The sequence below is a fragment of the Myxocyprinus asiaticus genome, chromosome 47 (genome assembly GCF_019703515.2).
Source record: "Myxocyprinus asiaticus isolate MX2 ecotype Aquarium Trade chromosome 47, UBuf_Myxa_2, whole genome shotgun sequence".
NCBI classification, from domain to species: Eukaryota; Metazoa; Chordata; class Actinopteri; order Cypriniformes; family Catostomidae; genus Myxocyprinus; species Myxocyprinus asiaticus.
Genome location: NC_059390.1, coordinates 4,134,141 through 4,153,183, shown reverse-complemented (window position 1 = coordinate 4,153,183; position 19,043 = coordinate 4,134,141). Strand labels below are relative to the sequence as shown.

At 39.2% G+C, this 19,043-nt stretch overlaps 1 protein-coding gene across 1 annotated transcript; it reads right to left on the bottom strand.

The window, feature by feature from the left end:
- Positions 1-916: 916 nt before the first annotated feature.
- Positions 917-18,068, bottom strand: aebp2 (AE binding protein 2). Its single transcript, XM_051690798.1, has 8 exons — positions 17,481-18,068; positions 12,765-12,975; positions 11,312-11,419; positions 10,089-10,275; positions 8,209-8,333; positions 7,922-7,989; positions 2,800-2,913; positions 917-2,003 (listed from the first exon to the last, which is right to left on the bottom strand). The coding sequence occupies exons 1-8, from the start codon at positions 17,918-17,920 to the stop codon at positions 1,991-1,993; spliced, it is 1,266 nt and encodes a 421-aa protein (XP_051546758.1). The 5' UTR covers positions 17,921-18,068; the 3' UTR covers positions 917-1,990.
- Between the last annotated feature and the right edge of the window lie 975 nt (positions 18,069-19,043).

Below are 19,043 nucleotides of genomic sequence, written 5' to 3'. Positions count from 1 at the left end.
TATTCTGGATTCAATAGAAGTTAAGCTCAATCAGCAGCATTTATGGTATAATGTTGATTACTACATAAAATTATTATGATGCGTCCCTCTTTCATAAAAATCTAGATTACAGTGAGGCACTTACAATGGAAGTGAATGGGGCCAATTTTTGAAGGGTTTAAAGGCAGCATTGTGAAGCTTATAATTTTATAAAAGCACTTATATTAATTCAGTTACACTTGTAGCTTTTAGTGAAGAATACCATCATTTATAGGAATAGTTCACCCAAAAATGAAAATTCTCTCATCATTTACTCATCCTCAAGCCATCCCAGATGTGTGTGACTCTCTTTCTTCTGCAGAACACAAACACACATTTTTATAAGAACATTTCAGCTTTGTAGGTCCATACAATGCAAATGAATGGGTGCAAACATTTTGAAGCTCCAAAAAACATCAGTCAGCATAAAAGTAATCCAAAAGACTCAAGTGGTTAAATCCATGTGTTCAGAAGCAATATGACAGGTGTGGGTGAGAAACAGATCAATATTTAAGTCCCTTTTTACTCTAAATCCCCACTTTAACTGTCACTTTCAGATGTAAAAGTGAAAGTGGAGATTTAAAAAAAAAAAAAAGACTTACATTTTGACCTGTTTCTCACCCACACCTATTATATCACTTTTGAAGACATGGATTTAACCACTGGAGTCATATGGATTACTTCTTAGTTTCCTTTATGTGATTTTTGGAGCTACAAAGGTCTGATCACCATTCACTTGCATTGTATGAACCTACAGAGCTGAGATATTCTTCTAAAAATCTTCATTTGTGTCATAAACATCTGGGATGGCATGAGGGTGAGTAAATGATGAGAGGATTTTCATTTTTGGGTGAATGATTCCTTTAACAAGCTCATAGCTCATGGTAGGTCTGCCCTGAAAGGTTTATGTTATCATTAAAAATCTATTTTAACATTAGAGAAGGGATTTTTACTTCAGGATCCCGACTGTTGCACTCAATACAGGCTGGAACCAGTGTCAGCGGCAAACCTGCTAGCAACAAGCTAAATCTACAGCCTCAGCGCTCTGACTCAAACAAAACAACAACATTATTCAGAATTTTTATCTTTACTGCAAAGACAGAAGTATGATCTATGGGGAACAGGGTTTTATTACATGTTCTAAGAAGCACCATCAGTATTGATCTAATATGTTTCCTATGTGCATTAGCCTACATGCTAGTGTTAGCTTTAGCACCATCACATTGAGATGTCTATATACTCCTTGGCTTGTGTATAGCTCAAACAGAGATCACGCAGAAATGGCGCACACAGTGGGGTGATAATGTTGGATCCTCATCATCAGTGGGCCGAGCAGCAGTTACAAGAGTGTGTGTGTGATCGGGGGAAAATCACTCCATTTTTTTCTGTCATCCTAAATAAAAAAAAGAAAAACACGCAAAAAACAAACCAAGAAACGTCTATGGAAGCCTTTACATCATCCGAAACTATTCAGCTATCACATTCTGTACAATTACCTTTTTTTTTTTTTTTTGTGAGCTTGTGGAAGTTTACATCCATCTACAGTACAATAAAATTTTGCAGTACAAAAATATATTACAAATCTCCTGGAATATTTACATGGGCACTTTCTTGACAAAGAAATATGATAATCAGAACTTCTAAGAGCTTGTCAGATGCAGGGTGGGAAATTACATTTCAACCGTGGTAGACAAGACATTTGCAAAGTCTTCCTTGATAGTTAAAAGTCCAACATCAGCAGAGTTCACAATGTTGTGCCTTTTTTCCCTCTTCAAGGGATAACGACACATTAAAAATTCACTGCATGCTTTAGCAGACTTTGAGCATTAAAAAGAAGAAGAAAAAAAAAAGAAAGGGGGGAAAAGAAAAGGGAAAAAGAAGTCTTTCTCCTGTCTCAAAAGATCTGCCGCATCCACTTCGGTTTGGGTACGTCAGCAGGCGCTGACAGAAGCCGCCCTCCCCACCCCGTCTTCTAGAAAAACATCCTAAAAACAAGCAAAGCCCGCTTTAGTACGGCATACACACATACACAAACACACGACTCCAGAAACGTCATTTCCAATTGCATTTTTGTACCAAACTGATGCATAAACACTGAGGACACGTTCTTCAGAGCAAAAAAAATGAAGGATGAAAATGAAGGGCATCTGTCTGCACCCCCGTTTTGTTTTTTTTTTAACGTGGTGCATTGTGGGTTGTGTGGGGGAGCTCCATGCTGTCATTAACATGCATGAATACATGCGCTTTCGCCCACGAGAATGTTGTCTTGACCACATGCTCAGAATGCATCACATTCCACACCATTGGATGGTCATATCACAAGCCTGGGTAAATAAACTCCTACATGAGTGAAATAAACAAAAAATATGTAAAACGATAGATTAATAGCTGCTATAACACGGAACGGCATCCTGGAAAAGTCATTTAAGCCTGTGGGAGAAGGTCAAAGGTGAGTTTAGAATATCGGTGACACATGCGGATGATATCGTCAGCTTTTGTTTAATTAACGTCGTCTGTTGGATCAAAGGTTATTGATTTCCCAACCACAGCTTCTCCAAGTTCTCCCAGCATGTCATTTGTTTAGGTTTGGAAAGGTCAGTGTTATTTGCTACGACACTGGCGCCATCTGATGGAGAACATCAGAATTTTTAGGAAACCATTAATCCCGTTGAAAACACAAGCTCTTGGCGATCTCAAAGTCAGATGTAGTGGACAGGTCTTTTGTTCTTAACTTTATTGGTAAAATTTACAGCGAGTTGATAATGTGGATCGGGGCATCACCTGTAGATGTTCGGGTCCAGTAGTACCGCTGTGTCCTGAGGAAGCTGGGAAAGATGGACCACTTTGGTCTTCATCTGAGGACGGTCGCTCTCGCTGACCCAAGCATCTGGAAGTCTGTGGAGATCAGAGATAAAAAGATTACATAAAAAGTTTACATGTTTTTTTTTTTTTTGTTTGTTTGTTTTTCACCTTGAATGACATACTAATGAAATAATGAAAGTATTAATAATTAAAAAAAAAAAAAAAAAAATCATATATATATATATATATCATTTTGGTCACATTTTAGCTTTTTAAAAAAGGTACAAATTCCATGTATTCCATCAATAAATATGATGTCTTGAAATGATATATGTTTATTGTTGACATGCATACATTGTACTATTTACAAGTATTTGCATTGACTTGTAGAACCTGTGCTAAAACTACATTTTTTTAAAAATAGCAGCAGTTCATCGAAAGTCTCAAGTGTTTTAGTTGTGCACAAATTAATGAGTGTGTAGTCTTAACTGCATCCGTGCAATGTGTGATTAGAATTTAATGTTTCTTTTTTTTGTTATTTTTTTATCAACAACAGACTGTAAAGAACAGAACGTATATTAAAAACAGATATTTTTCAAAGACAACAAATTACACCCAACGCATCAAACCAAACTTTTGAAAGGATCTCGCTGCTGAACTTCTTCACCACAACACTACTCAATCACTGGCAGTTCTAAGAAATGGAAGTGGTAGGGCTGTCACGATTATGAAACTTGGCTGACGATTAATTGTCAAAGAAATAATTGCAATTATGCAGATTAATTGTCTCTTTTTGGGTTTTCACGATTAACTGTCATATAAATTGTCATCTTTCTTAAGGTACGTATTTGCTTCATATACCTTAAGAAGTCATTTTGACATATTTAACTTCAAATATATAAATCAAATCATAGAAGAAGCTAATATGATTTCCTTTTAAGGCTTTAAAAACTTATGAATGACATGAAATATCAATATCAAAATATTTTAAAACACTTTTAAATCAACTTTAGTTTTGGTCAATTTGACATTTACGCTGTTGTTTTTAGAACTCGTAATATATATTATAAAAAATATTAAATCTATATTTTTATTAAATTATATTATGCAATAGTAAAATATTTCTGTCCTAATTTCTTCACTTTCACACATTATTTTACTGCTCTTTGATTAAACCCCCAAGCCCTTATTTCTCATGAAGCAAAACCTTTGAGATTGTTTCATCAGTTTATCACAGCACAACAGAAACATTTGCCATTCCATGATCGTTAAATTAAAGTGCAACCGGATCGCTTGGCGTTTACTATTAAAGTTTATATTTGTTTGTTTGTTTTTCCGCGGGAGTTTGGCACGAGCCTCTACTGATGGTGCGCGCATCAGAGCGCTTGAGAAGCATTTCATGTCCAGTCAGGAGCTGCTCTGGCTGGCGTCCACGGTGTGACGTGCCTTTGATGACATTTATATATTTGCTTAAAATTCCCTTATTTGGGCATGAACATGTGATTGGAATTTGAAGTGCACAATAATCGCAATCAGATGATTATTTAATAACCGCGGCAGACCTGGCCAGTGGCAAATCACAGACATTTTTAATTGCATATCGTGTATTTAGGTCGCATATGAGACCGATTTGCTTGCATTGAAGAGGGTTGTGCAAAGAGTATAAGATCGATCTTGGGATTTTAAGATTCAATATTGTGGTCATTCAAATAAAGATCGCCGAGTCCTAATGCATACTGTATATACTGCACAGTATTCCATTCCAAACAAAGCCTGCCCATATCCTCTCCCATCTCCTCCAACACACATTCCACAACCAGTTGATTATAAGTGTGTTGATTTTTCTTTTTTTCCTGACGTTATTCCTTGGAGAAGTCTTCTCAAGGGAACACAGCTTCTTCAATGTTATCACTGAGCTCACACAGATGCCTGACCGGAGCGTCACACGCACACAGTCCCGTGCAAAGGTTTGCATGCCAGTACAGGTATGCAAGTGTATTCATTATCACAACACGGACCATTTTACCTGGCTACAGAGAACACTTACACGAAAAACTGCAGTACTAATGTAAATTCTAAAGATTCAACTACGATAAGCAGCAGGGCTCATTTACCACATTCGACCATGTAAGCAATTTTCAATGTTAATGTCAATTTATCGTCAGTTTAAATTGCACATCAAGATGAAAAAGAACACATTTAAATCCAACACTGTACCAAACAGTGCCACTTTCACAATTCACAGCACTTAATCCAAAGAGCGCACGTAAAATTACAGTGTGAATCCAAAGTGCAATCTGAGGCCACATCCACACGAATACATTTTAGTTTGAAAACACATTCATTTTGCTACATTTTGATCTTCCATTCACACATCTTTGCGTTGAAGTGTGCACAGGGAACATGGAGATATTCGAAAACGATGACGTATTTTTTGTCAGGTCAATAATATCAAGATGAAAGCCCATGTTGTAGCAGTGTTGTTGTACCTGCTATCTGCTGCTTTCTATATGTTGATTTGTACAACTTTCATATTGCATTCCTTCGAAGGCGATGGGAAGTTTACTCGGAAGGAAAATTGCGTTTCAGACCGTGCATGGAAATGACGAAGTGCCACTCGCACTTTTTCACGTGCAGTAAGGGGATTTAAGCGTTTTCAGACACTTCAGTGTGGACAAGCAACTTTTAGAAAATGTTTGAAAACAGCACTGTGGATGAAGAGCACTTCGAAAACAAAAATGCATTTTTCAAAATTTTCCGGATTAATGTGGACATAGCCTGAGAACACGTTCAAAGGTCTTCTTGTCTTTTCTTTGGAAATGTTGAAAGAGAGAGTATTTGGGAAATGCTTAGTGTTGGACAAGCATCAAGGCAACATTTCAGGCAGTTAGTCCATGAGAGATTAAGTGAAAAATAAAATGGGCGGACAAACCACGTATGCTCAGAATAGCATGCAAAATACTATTTTTGAAAGCCAGTAGTTTTCTGTATGCATTGAATATTATATGATTACCTACTACATATAATACTGAAAAAGACTATTAAACTACAGCACACTGTGTGGAATGCTGTACACCAAAATGCAATACGTCCGATTTGAACTTCTATTTACAATCCCACCAATTGATATCAAATGTGAATTTTTTTTTATCCCCTTTTCTCCCAATTTGGAATGCCCCATTCCCACTACTTAGTAGGTCCCTGTGGTGGTGCGGTTACTCACCTCAATCCGGGTTGCGGAGGACAAGTCTCAGTTGCCTCCGCTTCTGAGACCGTCAATCCGCGCATCTTATCACGTGGCTCGCTGTGCATGACATCGCAGAGACTCGCAGCATGTGGAGACTCATGCTACTCTCCGCGATCCACACACAACTCACCACACGCCCCATTGAGAGCGAGAACTACTAATTGTGACCACGAGGAGGTTACCCCATGTGACTCTACCCTCCCTAGCAACCGGGCCAATTTGGTTGCTTAGGAGACCTGGCTGGAGTCACTCAGCACACCCTGGATTCGAACTCGCGACTCCAGGGGTGGTAGACAGCGTCAATACTCACTGAGCTACCCAGGCCCCCTCTCAACTGTGATTTTTAACATCTTATTCTTAAATCATTATTTGAGTAGACTGCCAAAAGTTAAGCCACATTTACACAAAACTGGCTTAAAAAGACAACATAACCAGATATTAATAACGAGATGATAACTGGCCATCGCTCGGCAAATTAAACTTGCAACATGAAGTTATGTGACAACAATGTAGTTTACTACCGTTTGAAATGTTAAACATTATATACTCAATACAGTTTGACAATCTTATTAGAAAAAAATGTAGTCAGTCAGCAGTTGGGGTGTAATGATTCACTCCACGATTCTTTAGGGTGTTTTCACACTTGTTTCGTTTCAGGGGTCTGAACGCGGTTTGCTGGATTTTTGACCCATATGCGAACACACCAAACGATCTCAGACCCTTTTAAAGTGAACCGAGCCGAGACCATCTCGGGAGGTGGTCTGAGTACGTTCACTTGCAGCCTTTAGTTCGGTTCGCTAATAACGTGCATTGTGAACAATAAAGCACTCTGGGCTCACTTGATTTTCCCATTTGCGTAATGCCAAACATGTTTGGCCCTGACAGGTTCCCGTACGCAGGAAATAACAATGAGCAAGGGAGAAACGCAACGAGCCCCTTGCTTTGTTTCTATGGAGATGACAGCATGAGAAGCATATTAAAACTACTTTAAACTGCTCACGAAACAAACTCAAAGGTCTTTTAGTGTTCTGTGCAAATGAAGATTTGAGGGTTTAACTTAAACGGAGACCTTCAAAAGCCGCATTAAAGTTAAGAAATTGTTTTCCATTAATGGAAGTAACCCGAGGCTGTAATAGATTAAACATTAACTGTGAGTAATCTTATTGTTTGTCATTAATAAGACTAATCTACCATGACTGAATGTTGAATTTTGCCTTTAAATTTACAATGCATTCAGTTCTGTTGCATTGCTTTTCTCTTTTAGAGTATAAAAACATATGTAATAATACAGAATTACATAATATTGATGTCAAAGTTCAATAAAAGACATTTTATTGAACATAAACAGCCGTTCTTTTAAAAACATTAAGCATGTTGATATGATATAATATGTAGAGCTATTTGTACTCTTAACATTAAATATAGCCCTAATCATAATAAATACTATATATTTTTAAGTGGGATCAGTCCCACAAATGACACAGTGTGTGAATGCAAAAAGGACCGAGACCCCGTAACTGGTCAAGTGGACCAAAAAGAGATCTGAAATCAGAGTGTTTCGAAAACGCTCTACATTAGCTCATACTTTGGTAATCTTTGAATCTGAAAAATCGACATGCTAGAGAGAGGAATGCTAAATGTCTCAGCTGAGATTAATAAAATCGATAAGCTGCAGCTCAGTCTAGTGTGTTTGGCCGTTAACAGAACTGTGAATCGGTGAAGTATGTCAGGTCATGCGCGGGTGTTTCGAAGCTTCAACGACTAAGCTCACCCTCAGGTTGCCTCGGACTCATATAAACGACTGACATTATGCGCAGGGCTCTGAGGTGAGCAGAGTCCCGTTCATTTACTCACATGTCCTCTGGCATCCAATGAAGCAGCACCTTCACCTTCCCAGAATCCTCCTTCCGCCTGGCGATCACCTGCAACAAGAAATAATTGAGAACTCCTGTTTGAGGACCACCTTAAAACTTTCAAACAGTAGCGACGACACATTCGCATACTGCAGATAAAGTACGAGTAGCATGAGTAGTATGCCACTTCAAGCATTGCCTTAGTCGTTTTTGATGTACACAAAGAAGCTCTTTCCATCATGTGTGCACTGCCCTCTGCTGTGAGGGAGGTGCATTGCAGGTACTCACCGTACTGTGAAAGACCACACTGTGACCTTTGCCCTGACTCTCAATATGGGTTGCTAGATTGAGGCAGATGGCGCGATGGCGGATCGCATCCATCGTTTGAGCGTCGAAAAAATCATGAGGCCGTGCTGGGAGAGGAAACAAATGGGAGTTTTAAAATGAGACTTTGTTTTCACATTTCATTATTTCGCAGTCTGAGAGTGCTGTTTGTTAGAATTTCATCTTATATATGAGAAATATATTATTGTTGTTGTTATGAGACATAATAAGAAGAATACACAAGAATTCATATTATAAGTAATATAATGTAGTAACTGACCAGGTTCCAAAAAACAATAGTGTGAAAGGAAAGTAGACTGAAAATATATTAGCATACAGAAGATTAAGGTAGAAATGTCTTTATTGATATTTTGTAATTATTTAATGCCATTTTGATCATTTACTACTACAGTGTATTAGGCCTATTACTACTACTACATTTTAATTTGTATAAATATTCATCACAAGATAAATCATGGTGCTGCAACACCCTCATCATTTTCTTGACAGGGCATTTGCCCTAACATCACATAATAATTTCCTCAGATTGATCACAATTAATCGCATATCAACATTTGTTAAGAAAGGCCCCCAAGGGGGCCTGGGTAGCTCAGTGAGTATTGACGTTGACTACCACCCCTGGAGTCGCGAGTTTGAATCCCAGGGCGTGCTGAGTGACTCCAGCCAGGTCTCCTAAGCAACCAAATTGGCCCAGTTGCTAAGGAGGGTAGAGTCACATGTGGTTAACCTCCTCGTGGTCGCTATAATGTGGTTCTTGCTCTCGGTGGGCTGCATGGTGAGTTGTGCGTGGATGCCGCGGAGAATAGCGTGAAGCCTCCACACGTGCTACGTCTCCGTGGTAACACACTCAACAAGCCACGTGATAAGATGCACGGACTGACGGTCTCAGACTCGGAGGCAACTGAGATTCATCCTCCACCACCCGGACTGAGGCAAGTCACTACACCACCACGAGGACTGGGGAGAAAAAAAAAAAAAAGAAAAAAAAAAGAAGGTCCCCGAATAAAGATATTTATAATTTAAATAAATATAAATGTAATATTAAATAAACACAAGTTCTATGTAAAGCCCAAGCTAAGGCTGCCCCCTGTTGACTGTGGATCGCAAAAATCAAGGCTTTTTACAGAACATAGGGGGGCATATTTAATTGCGTTATATTTTTAAATGCCTTACTTTTCATATAATTAATAGCACTTAATTAACACGTTAAATCGATAGCCCTAATCATTTTATTAACATATTAATTGTAATGGTTTAAGAATAGGCCAATGGTAATATTATGCCTAACCCTAATCCATATCCAATGACAACTAATCTAAACAGCCTGTTAGAGGAACACGTCCCATTATAGTTTCCCTGAATCTCAGAAATGTGCTGAATCCAGTGTCTGTAACAAAGACAGCCAGTGTTTAATTACAAATTGAGCAACTAGATGCACTTTACATACTAGATAGACTTTACAGGGGAAACATTAATATCTCACATTTTGGTTGATCATATCAGTTTCTTCAGCTCTCTTTTATCTGTGCAGACTGTATGCGTCACCAGCGCATAAAGAACGAACATTTATGCGACCCTGACAACGCATCCTGAAGACATCAGGCACATTGTGCACGTTCTTTGTTGCAACGCTTCCTCCAGGCGGACACTTGCTGCACACGTGAGAATGGTTTTAAGATTTGTCGTCGCACATTTCTTCGTTTTAAAATCGCAAATGCAACCAAAACTGTCACATTGTACAGCCCTGTTGAGATTGATTCTTTTAAAGGGGACTCTGACCAGGGACCAGTCTGAAGAAGCATCCTGATTGCATTGATACGTACGCAATGACCGCCTTCGTTTGCACTTGAGTTTCCTCCGTTTGTTGATGCCCGCTTTGGACGGTGACTCTTCCTTCACCTTGCTTTGGCTGGATAGTTTAGAGGAATTCTGCGAGCTGAAGTGGGTTGGCACATGGCGCGCTAGCCCCCCCTGGGAGGCGAAGGTGGCATTGCAACCGCCCACCACACACTGAACAGAAATAGACAGACTGGTCAGAGTAATTACAGTAAATAAAAACAGCTCATATTAACTCTTTGCAACGTGACAAAGTTCCCTCGATAGCGTGAAATGTATGCACAATTTTACTTATATGAACTGCATGAAATTGTAAGTGAATCACACGAAACCTGTCAAGAACAGGTTCGGGGCATATTTCAAACCAAAATAAAAAAAGAAATAAGCAATTATGTATATATATATTGCATAATGAAAATTAAGCCAATGTTAGGACCATTATGATTTATGACATTATTTTACTAGTACGTGTACATCATACTAGTATTGGTTGTGTTGCTTTTTTTTTTCCCCTTTTTCTCCCAATTTGGAATGCCCAATTCCCAATGCGCTCTAAGTCCTCGTGGTGGCGTAGTGATTCGCCTCAGTCCGGATGGCGGAGGACGAATCCCAGTTGCCTCCGCATCTGAGACAGTCAACCCGTGCATCTTATCACGTGGCCTGTTGAGCGCGTTGCCACGGAGACATAGCGCATGTGGAGGCTTCACGCCATCCACCGCGGCAACCACGCTCAATTCACCATGCGCCCCACCGAGAACAAACCACATTATAGCGACCACGAGGAGGTTACCCCATGTGACTCTACCCTCCCTAGCAACCGGGCCAATTTGGTTGCTTAGGAGACCTGGCTGGAGTCACTCAGCACGCCCTGAGATTTGAACTAGCGAACTCCAGGGGTGGTAGCCAGCGTATTTTACCACTGAGCTACCCAGGCCCCCGGTTGTGTTGCTTTTGAGAGTTTAGGGGGGGCAATGTGCTTAACTGACATGAAAATAATATCATAATGCAAAGAATAAACAAAAAAACCTTGAAGGGTCCTAAAATATGCTTCATTTTCTTTACATAAAATATTTCATGTTTTTTTTTCCTTTTTGATTTTTTTTGGTAAAATGTGACCTGGACATGTTTTCATGAGATTCACAGAGTAAAACACAATTAGTCCTTGTCCAAAACACATTTAAGGGCATCCCCCCTCCACCCTCCCTCCAACCTTGAATGGTTTGTCTCCGCTGTGAGACAGCATATGTCTCTGTAGCCAGCTCTGACTGGTGGACGGGGTGTTATAAACCTTACATCCTTTCCAGAGACACACAAACACCTGCAGGGAGAAAATACGCAAACAGTATGTAAGAAATGAACACTATACAGTGGACACAAAAACTTTTTTCGGACACTTCAATTCAAACTTAAAAATGTCTGAATGTCTTTGCATTTAATAAAATATCAAACCATCTACGCTCAAATACTGCCAGAGCGTTTCTCAGAAATAACTAATTATTTCCCTTAAAGGGATAGTTCACCCAAAAATGAAAATTCTCTCATCATTTACTCTCATGATATCCCAGGTGTGTACGACTTTCTTTCTTCACCAGAACACATTTGAAGAAAAACAGAAAAATACCTTATCTCAGTTGGTCCTTAAAATGCAAGTGAATGGAGATTTCTCTTTTGAAGCTCCAAAAATCACAGATAGTCAGCATAAACATCATCCATACAACTCCAGCGTTTAAATGAATGTCTTCTAAAGCGACACGATCACTTTTGGTGCGAAAAAGATCAATATTTAAGTACTTTTTAACTATAATCCAACACTTCAGGAGAGGGTGGAGTCCAAGCGGTCTCTCGTGTGACATATTCGCGTTGCCATGATACCGACGTAATCTAACGTTCTCCACTTGGTTGAGACATCCAGGATGAGCAAACAAATGCACGATTGTGAGTAAAGAAAAAGATAAACACAGATCTAAACCAAAATCAAACAAGCTACTGTGCAGTGTTCCTCCATCTCACTTGTAAACAGCACTGCTCTTCCAGCTGTGACGCACGTGCGTCAGTTCTCGCATGTTTTAAATGCCAATGCGATTACATCACATGCGCGTACCGCTGCAGAAAGGAAGCATGATTTAGAGTTAAAAAAGTACTTAAATACTGATCTCTGAAGAAGATGTCTGTGATTTTTGGAGCTTCAAAAGAGAAATCTCCATTCACTTGCATTATAAGGACCTACTGAGCTGAGACATTTTTCTATTTTTCTTCAAACATGTTCTGGTGAAGAAATAAAGTCATACACACCTGGGATATCATGAGGGTGAGTTTTCATTTTTGGGTGAACTATCCCTTTAATGGCTTTTAATCAACTGTTGTGGCAGTGATTTTTAGTGCACGGATCAAATCAGTTCCCCTCAAGTTCACACATTTCCATTAACGTTTGGCAATCAGAAAACGTCAGAATTTTGAACAGTATATCTATTATTTTAGCATTTAAAACCAAACAAACCAATAGTTGTGAAAGGATCTGCTTGACATGTGTGCTTGTGCTAGATTTCTTTAAAATACCGTAAATGCCACTTGCTTTAATATTCTGTTTTTCAATGCAATGACATTCAGACATTAAGAGTCCCAATCCTTTTTGGGTTACTGTACATGCAAACACACACACTGACCCCTCCGCGCTGGCCGTCCACATGCACTCCGCGGATGTGTTCAGCCAGGTCTGGGCTGGTGTTGAAGAGCATGTGGCACTGGTCCCAGCAGCAGGGGTAAGATGAGCCCTTAGCAGAGGACGAAGACGCCCCGCCAAGCCCATTCATCATAGCTGGAGTAGAACGGCCACTGGACGCGATGCTCTCCATATCCATCAGAGTACTACTGATACTGAGACACACACACACAAACATGATTATTTTAAAGAGGTCTAGTCCAAACATGTATCAGAATTTAACTTTTCCATTGTGGAGCAACGGAAAAGTTTAGGGACACTTTTACCTTTGTAAAGGATTTTGTTTTATTTACAGAAAAATATACAGTGCGTCATCCTGTGTCAAATACTTAATTAACATGAATTCTTCATATTAAATAAATAATATTAAAACCTTGTTTATGTTAAATATTATTATAATATTAATGACAATTTTTAAAATTATTTTTTTCTCTTACCCATAAAATTAAATCAACATTAACTTATAATGTATGTGTGATTTATTATGTAACTAGGTGCAGAATAGAACAATAAAAACTATATTAGATTATAAAAAATAAAAATATAACCCTTTCAGTGGGATTTTTTCTCCGAGAACCCCTTATTATCGGACCCTGGTTTGCAGCTAAATACAGTTTAAACATTTTCGATTAATCTTTGCTTAATAAAGAGGTATAGAGATAAAAATGTGTATATTCTGGAAGAATTTGTTATAGGTTTTTCTATTTGGGTATTTGATTGGCTCGCATGATAAAGGTGTTACATTTTCTGTGTTATGATTTTTATTTACTGTAATTATGATGATTTTTAATGAATTCTACAGAGATCTTTTACATTACATGCCATTATTGTTACAAATTTTCTACTGATACTATATTATTTGTGTGTGCAGCACCATGGAGTCAAGATAATAAAGTATATTTCCATTTAAATTTTCCACCAAAATGATTGTTTTTAGTTTAGGAGTGAGCCACAAACTTCTCATCTTACAAACAATTTCAAAACTTGTAACGCAACAGCCACATTAACAATAATGAGTGCCAAACAGTGGCTGATAGTGAGCTTATGAGAGGACAGAGGCACAACTAATGCAGTAAATCACAGTGAACTCAACTCAACATGAGTAGCTCCTAAGAGGAGACTAGGGGGAGACACACACACACACACAAACACACACACACACACACACACACACACACATACACACATACACACATACACAGGCTCTTTTCAGGCTTGACCGCCCACAACTGACGCTAAATCCCAGGATGTGCCAGAGCACAGGATGCTGGGTAATCACAAACTACTACAGCCAGACCGACTACAGGTGAAGTGTTTAAAGTGTTCACAGCTGGAACACCTGCATAAGTAGGTCAAAGCTACCCTCTTATTGTCTTGACAAAATCAAACTAAATTTTGTACAACATTTGAGTGCCGGCAGCCCCAGTCCTCATTCAGTTACATTGTATGGCAGTGTAACGGTGTAAACAACTCCTTTAGGGTTACACAGAAGAAAGTCATACAAGTTTAGAATGACATGAGTGACAAGTTAATGACAATTTAACAAAACATCCACAGGACTTGTATGACGAACAACATCCTGTCATTCACTACTTGTGATTCTGAAGGCATAAAACATTTCAAAATAAGATTTCTTCAACCTGAGCTTCTCTACTGTCTTATCTCTGCCAGTTGTTGTCTGGCCTGGTCCACACTGTGCCAGATGTCCCACAAAGAAGTTACATTCAAACCCTCCATCTGCCTGAACAGCAGGGCTCAGGGACTCTGCTCCCATTTTAAGAGCTTGTCTCCCATCCAAAGCTCCACACAGCAGTCTGGCATAGAACAAGAATTCCCATCCACTGTGAAGTACACGTGCACGCTCACAAACTCACAAAAACACACACACACACTTTCTCTGGCATAGAAGAATCCCTTCTTCCAACCCTGGGCTGACCTGATACATTGTGTCCATTGTAAATTTGTTCCACTGTGCCTGCAAATACTCCACAGAGTTTCCTCATTTGCCGGGAATCAGGCTGTCTACTGTACACACTCAACACACAGTGAAAAACGAGGAATCAATTTTCTAAGTCTAGTGCCTATAGACTAAAATACAAGAGCCATGCCCACTCTATGATGAAGGGAAAGCAAATGCTTTGACACAAGAGAAAAGCGCAATTATGACCGTGTCATAAAACCAGTTACCCTGGTGATGTGGAACGATGGCAAAAAGGTTTCATGGGTCTGAGTGCACTGGATGATGTAAAAACTATTCCAAGCAGGGTATTTGATTCGTAAGGAAGTCAGGCAAATAAACAGGCAAACATGAATGGAGGCAACAAGGACCAATGACTGCTGTGGTTTTTGTGCAGTGTGGACAGTGAATTTGCTTTGTTACAATATATATATTATATAAACAATGTATATAATCCAAAATAACATAATCCAAAAAATTCAGCTGATACCACAATCGCTTGTGGATATGCTGCAGTCTGAGCTAATGAATTAATGTTACAATGTCTCAAAGCGCTTCTTGTTGCTGTCAACACTGTAACATTGTTTTATTTCTGCATGTGATCTCTGAAGTATTTCAATTGAAAACACAGCTCCCTTATGTTTTGAACACATACACTGTTTGACAAACTCAGTTCTGTTGTTGTGATGCGTTCCTGGTCGTTACATTCAACACAGTTACACTGGGAGCCGGTGTAGCTGTGTAACATGGTTGCATTGTTGAAGACTACTGTAACGCTGCTTTTCTGTAGTGTGTGATGCCTGGATTAACTCACCTCACAGCTCACATTGTTACATTGAAAGACATAAAACTGTTGTTACAATAGCCGTTTTCCTTTATCGGGCCAGTGCGAGCCAGGGCCTTAAACTGGTCAATAGCCTCTGACCACTAGCCGCAAGACCAAAATCGCTCTGCATTCCCACCATCGGGCCAAAAGCCCCGCAGCATTCCCCTAAAATCCGCCTTTGATCCACTGCCCTGGTGCAAACGTCACACCCCGCCCATTTCACAAGCCTAAACAAACACGCATGTTATCTAAAATATCAAGTTTATATTGTATGGAAAAGTTAGCTAGCTAGCAAGATAATTTAACGTTGACAAGTCACTGACTTTAACTGCCATGGTGTCCCAAGTGGTCTCTCCACAACAGCAGGACGATGTCCCAGCACACCGTCCATGATCGTAAACCATGGAAAATTTTTCCTTTGGACACCGCTTTATCCATTGTGCATCTTAACAGATTTCTGTAATGTGTCTGCAATTGTTTTCACTGAGATGCAGGTATGTGACGTCACACAAATGAACTTGGGTGTTATATTTGATACCAATCTGTAATTTGAAAGTCAAATTTCCAATGTTTGTAGAACAGCATACTTCCACCTGAGAAATAGTGCTAAGTTACGACACATGCTCTATGTTGCTGATGCCGAAAAACGAATTCATGCGTTCATGACCTCAAGATTAGATTACTGTAATGCATTACTGGGAGGATGTACTGCAAGTTCAATAAATAAACTTCAATTGGTTCAAAATGCAGCTGCCAGAGTGATGACTAGAACCAAGGAATATGATCATATTAGCCCCATTTTATCGTCGTTACATTGGCTACCTGTTAAATTTCGTTTTCATGTTAAAATTCTTTTAACAAAGCTTTGAATGGTCTAGCTCCACAGTGACCTTCTGACATGCTATATTCCATCACGTTCATTAAGATCACAAAATAATGGCCTGTTAATAGTTCCTAGAATATCAAAATCCACAAAAGGAGGTAGATCCTTTTCATACTTGGCACCTAAACTATGGAATAGTCTCCCTAACACTGTACAGGTGATTGTTACATTGTAACATTGTTTCTAAAAATCTACTGGATTGAGTTATCAATTATGGAATCGAATGTCTGTCAGTTGTTTAGCCAAATGCTGTTTGTCAACAACACTCACAGCTCGCTGTTATCTGTCTGCTTGTAACTTTGTTACATTGATTAAAAGACACCAAGCTCTTGTTACAATGTGCTCCTGGTTATCAAATTCAACACTGTAACACTGTTTCTACCGTGTATGGTCCATAGAGTAACTCAACTCACTACTGACTGTAACGTTGTTACACTCTTCAAGAACATAAAGTTGTTGTAACGGTGTGTTTTTGATTGTTACACAATTGAGTTAGCAACTATCCAATGGAATGTCTATCGATTGTTAATTTAAAAAAATGTTTGTCAACTCTGTAACATTTTTTTCTACTGTGGCTTCTTGAGTTACTCACATTGAATCACAGATCACTGCCTATTGTTTGCAACATTGTTACAAAGATATAAAGCTGTTGTTACATTGTGTTCCTGGTTGTTACACTCTTTCAACTGTGTCGATCCCTGGAGTAACTCAGCTCACTGTTGTTTGTAACACTGTTACATTCTAAAAGAACATATACTTGTAGTTGCAGTGTCTCTGATTGTTACATTGTTTCTTGGAGCTGTCAATTATAGAATCAAATGTCTGTCAACACTGTTTCACAGGCATAAAGCTGCTGTTACAATGTGTCCCTGATTGTTACACTGTAACACTGTTTCTTGAGTCTGTTGGCTTGAGTTAGCTTTTCAATTATAGCATGGAATGTATGTTAACTTGCATTGTTTGTCAACACTGTTACATTGTATCACACACGCACCTGTCCTCAGAGTCCATGCGGTTGAGTGGCTCTCCATCAGAGGATAAACTCATCTCTAAACTCGCGCGCCTCTTCATTCCTCCGCCGCCGCTACCGCTGCTGCTTTTCTCCGCCGGTGAAGACGCGTTCTCCTCCTCCTTTTGTTCTCTCTTCAGCTGCTCCACCGTCCCGTCCACGCTACCGGGGCTCTTCTGTTGCTCTTTCTCCGTTTCCGCTTCGGTTTCTCTTTCATCGTCCCCCACGTCTTCTCTCGTGGCTTCCTCCGGGCTTTGTTCCCTAGATTCTTCGCCGTTGGACTTCTCGTCCGTCTCGCCGTTCACGTCCATCTTAACGGCCGGTTCCTGGTCGGCGGCGCGCAGGCCAGATTCGCTCCCGTCGCCGTTCTGCTCGCTCGGGTTCGGCGACTCTCGCTCGGAGGCGTCAGAAGTCGTCGAAGCCATCGGGTTCGGCTCCCGTGTGCGCGGACCGAACGTGTTTAAGGGACGGGAAACGGCTGGAAACACGGAGACTTTGGCCGAACGGACGGATCGTGGAACTGCTGGAGGTTGATCGGGGACGCGCGGGGAGGAGCGAGCGTGACGTCAGCGCTTATTATGAATGCCTCCACGTGCTCGCAACACTTCACAAAGTTTTGAATAACACAATAGAAATGGGTAAAATGCATCGTGGACTACTTCTGTTTCATTTAGAGACGTTAATCATTTAAATGAATTTATCACTCATTTACAATAATTTATTTAAAAGAGGTTAGGTAAGACTTTACTTTCTATTTATTAAACACACTAAAATAATTGATGGATACAAGTATAAAATGCCAAAGTGTGATGAGTACCGTTGAGTATATACTTGATTAAAGAAAAACACGCACGTGGTTTTAACATTTAAATCTTAGAGGACATTTCACTTTTGCTTTATTTTACTTATTCTAAACAACAACAAGCCAACTTTAAAAATAAACATGATTTTAAAAACATGTATACACAGACAAAAGCAGCTGATAATTAAGGGTGTGAATTTTTATGAGTTCTGAAAAATAGGCATTAGTTACATTTATACATCGTTATTATTATTATTATGAAGTAATTATTTAAATTAATATGTCAGTGAAGCAAGACTATTTAATTGACCAATTAAGGTAAAACAAAACAGTATTTTTATTATTATTATTGAATTAAATAAATATCAGATTTTTATGGGGGAAAAGATAAAATCTTACTACTTACATGGAAAATGTAGAAAGGTTATTTTGCTTTTTTTTAATTTTTATTAAAATGTATATCTGCTTTATGCACAGGCCTACATTGCTGTATTATACTATAACAGAACATATGTGAAGTATACACCTAACTTGCAGTGTCATGTACTGTGCTTTTTTTTATTTTTTATTATTAGTAGTAATAATCTGTGTGATATGCAAAAACTGCAGTGAAAGTGCAAGTTTCAGGTTTCGTGCAGGTGGTTTAATGAAAGCACGTTTTACTGGTGTACTTTTTCTATAATTCCGGTCTGATTGTTGTGTTTGAAACTTTCAACAGAAGCTTTTCTCATATTTCATAGGTGGGG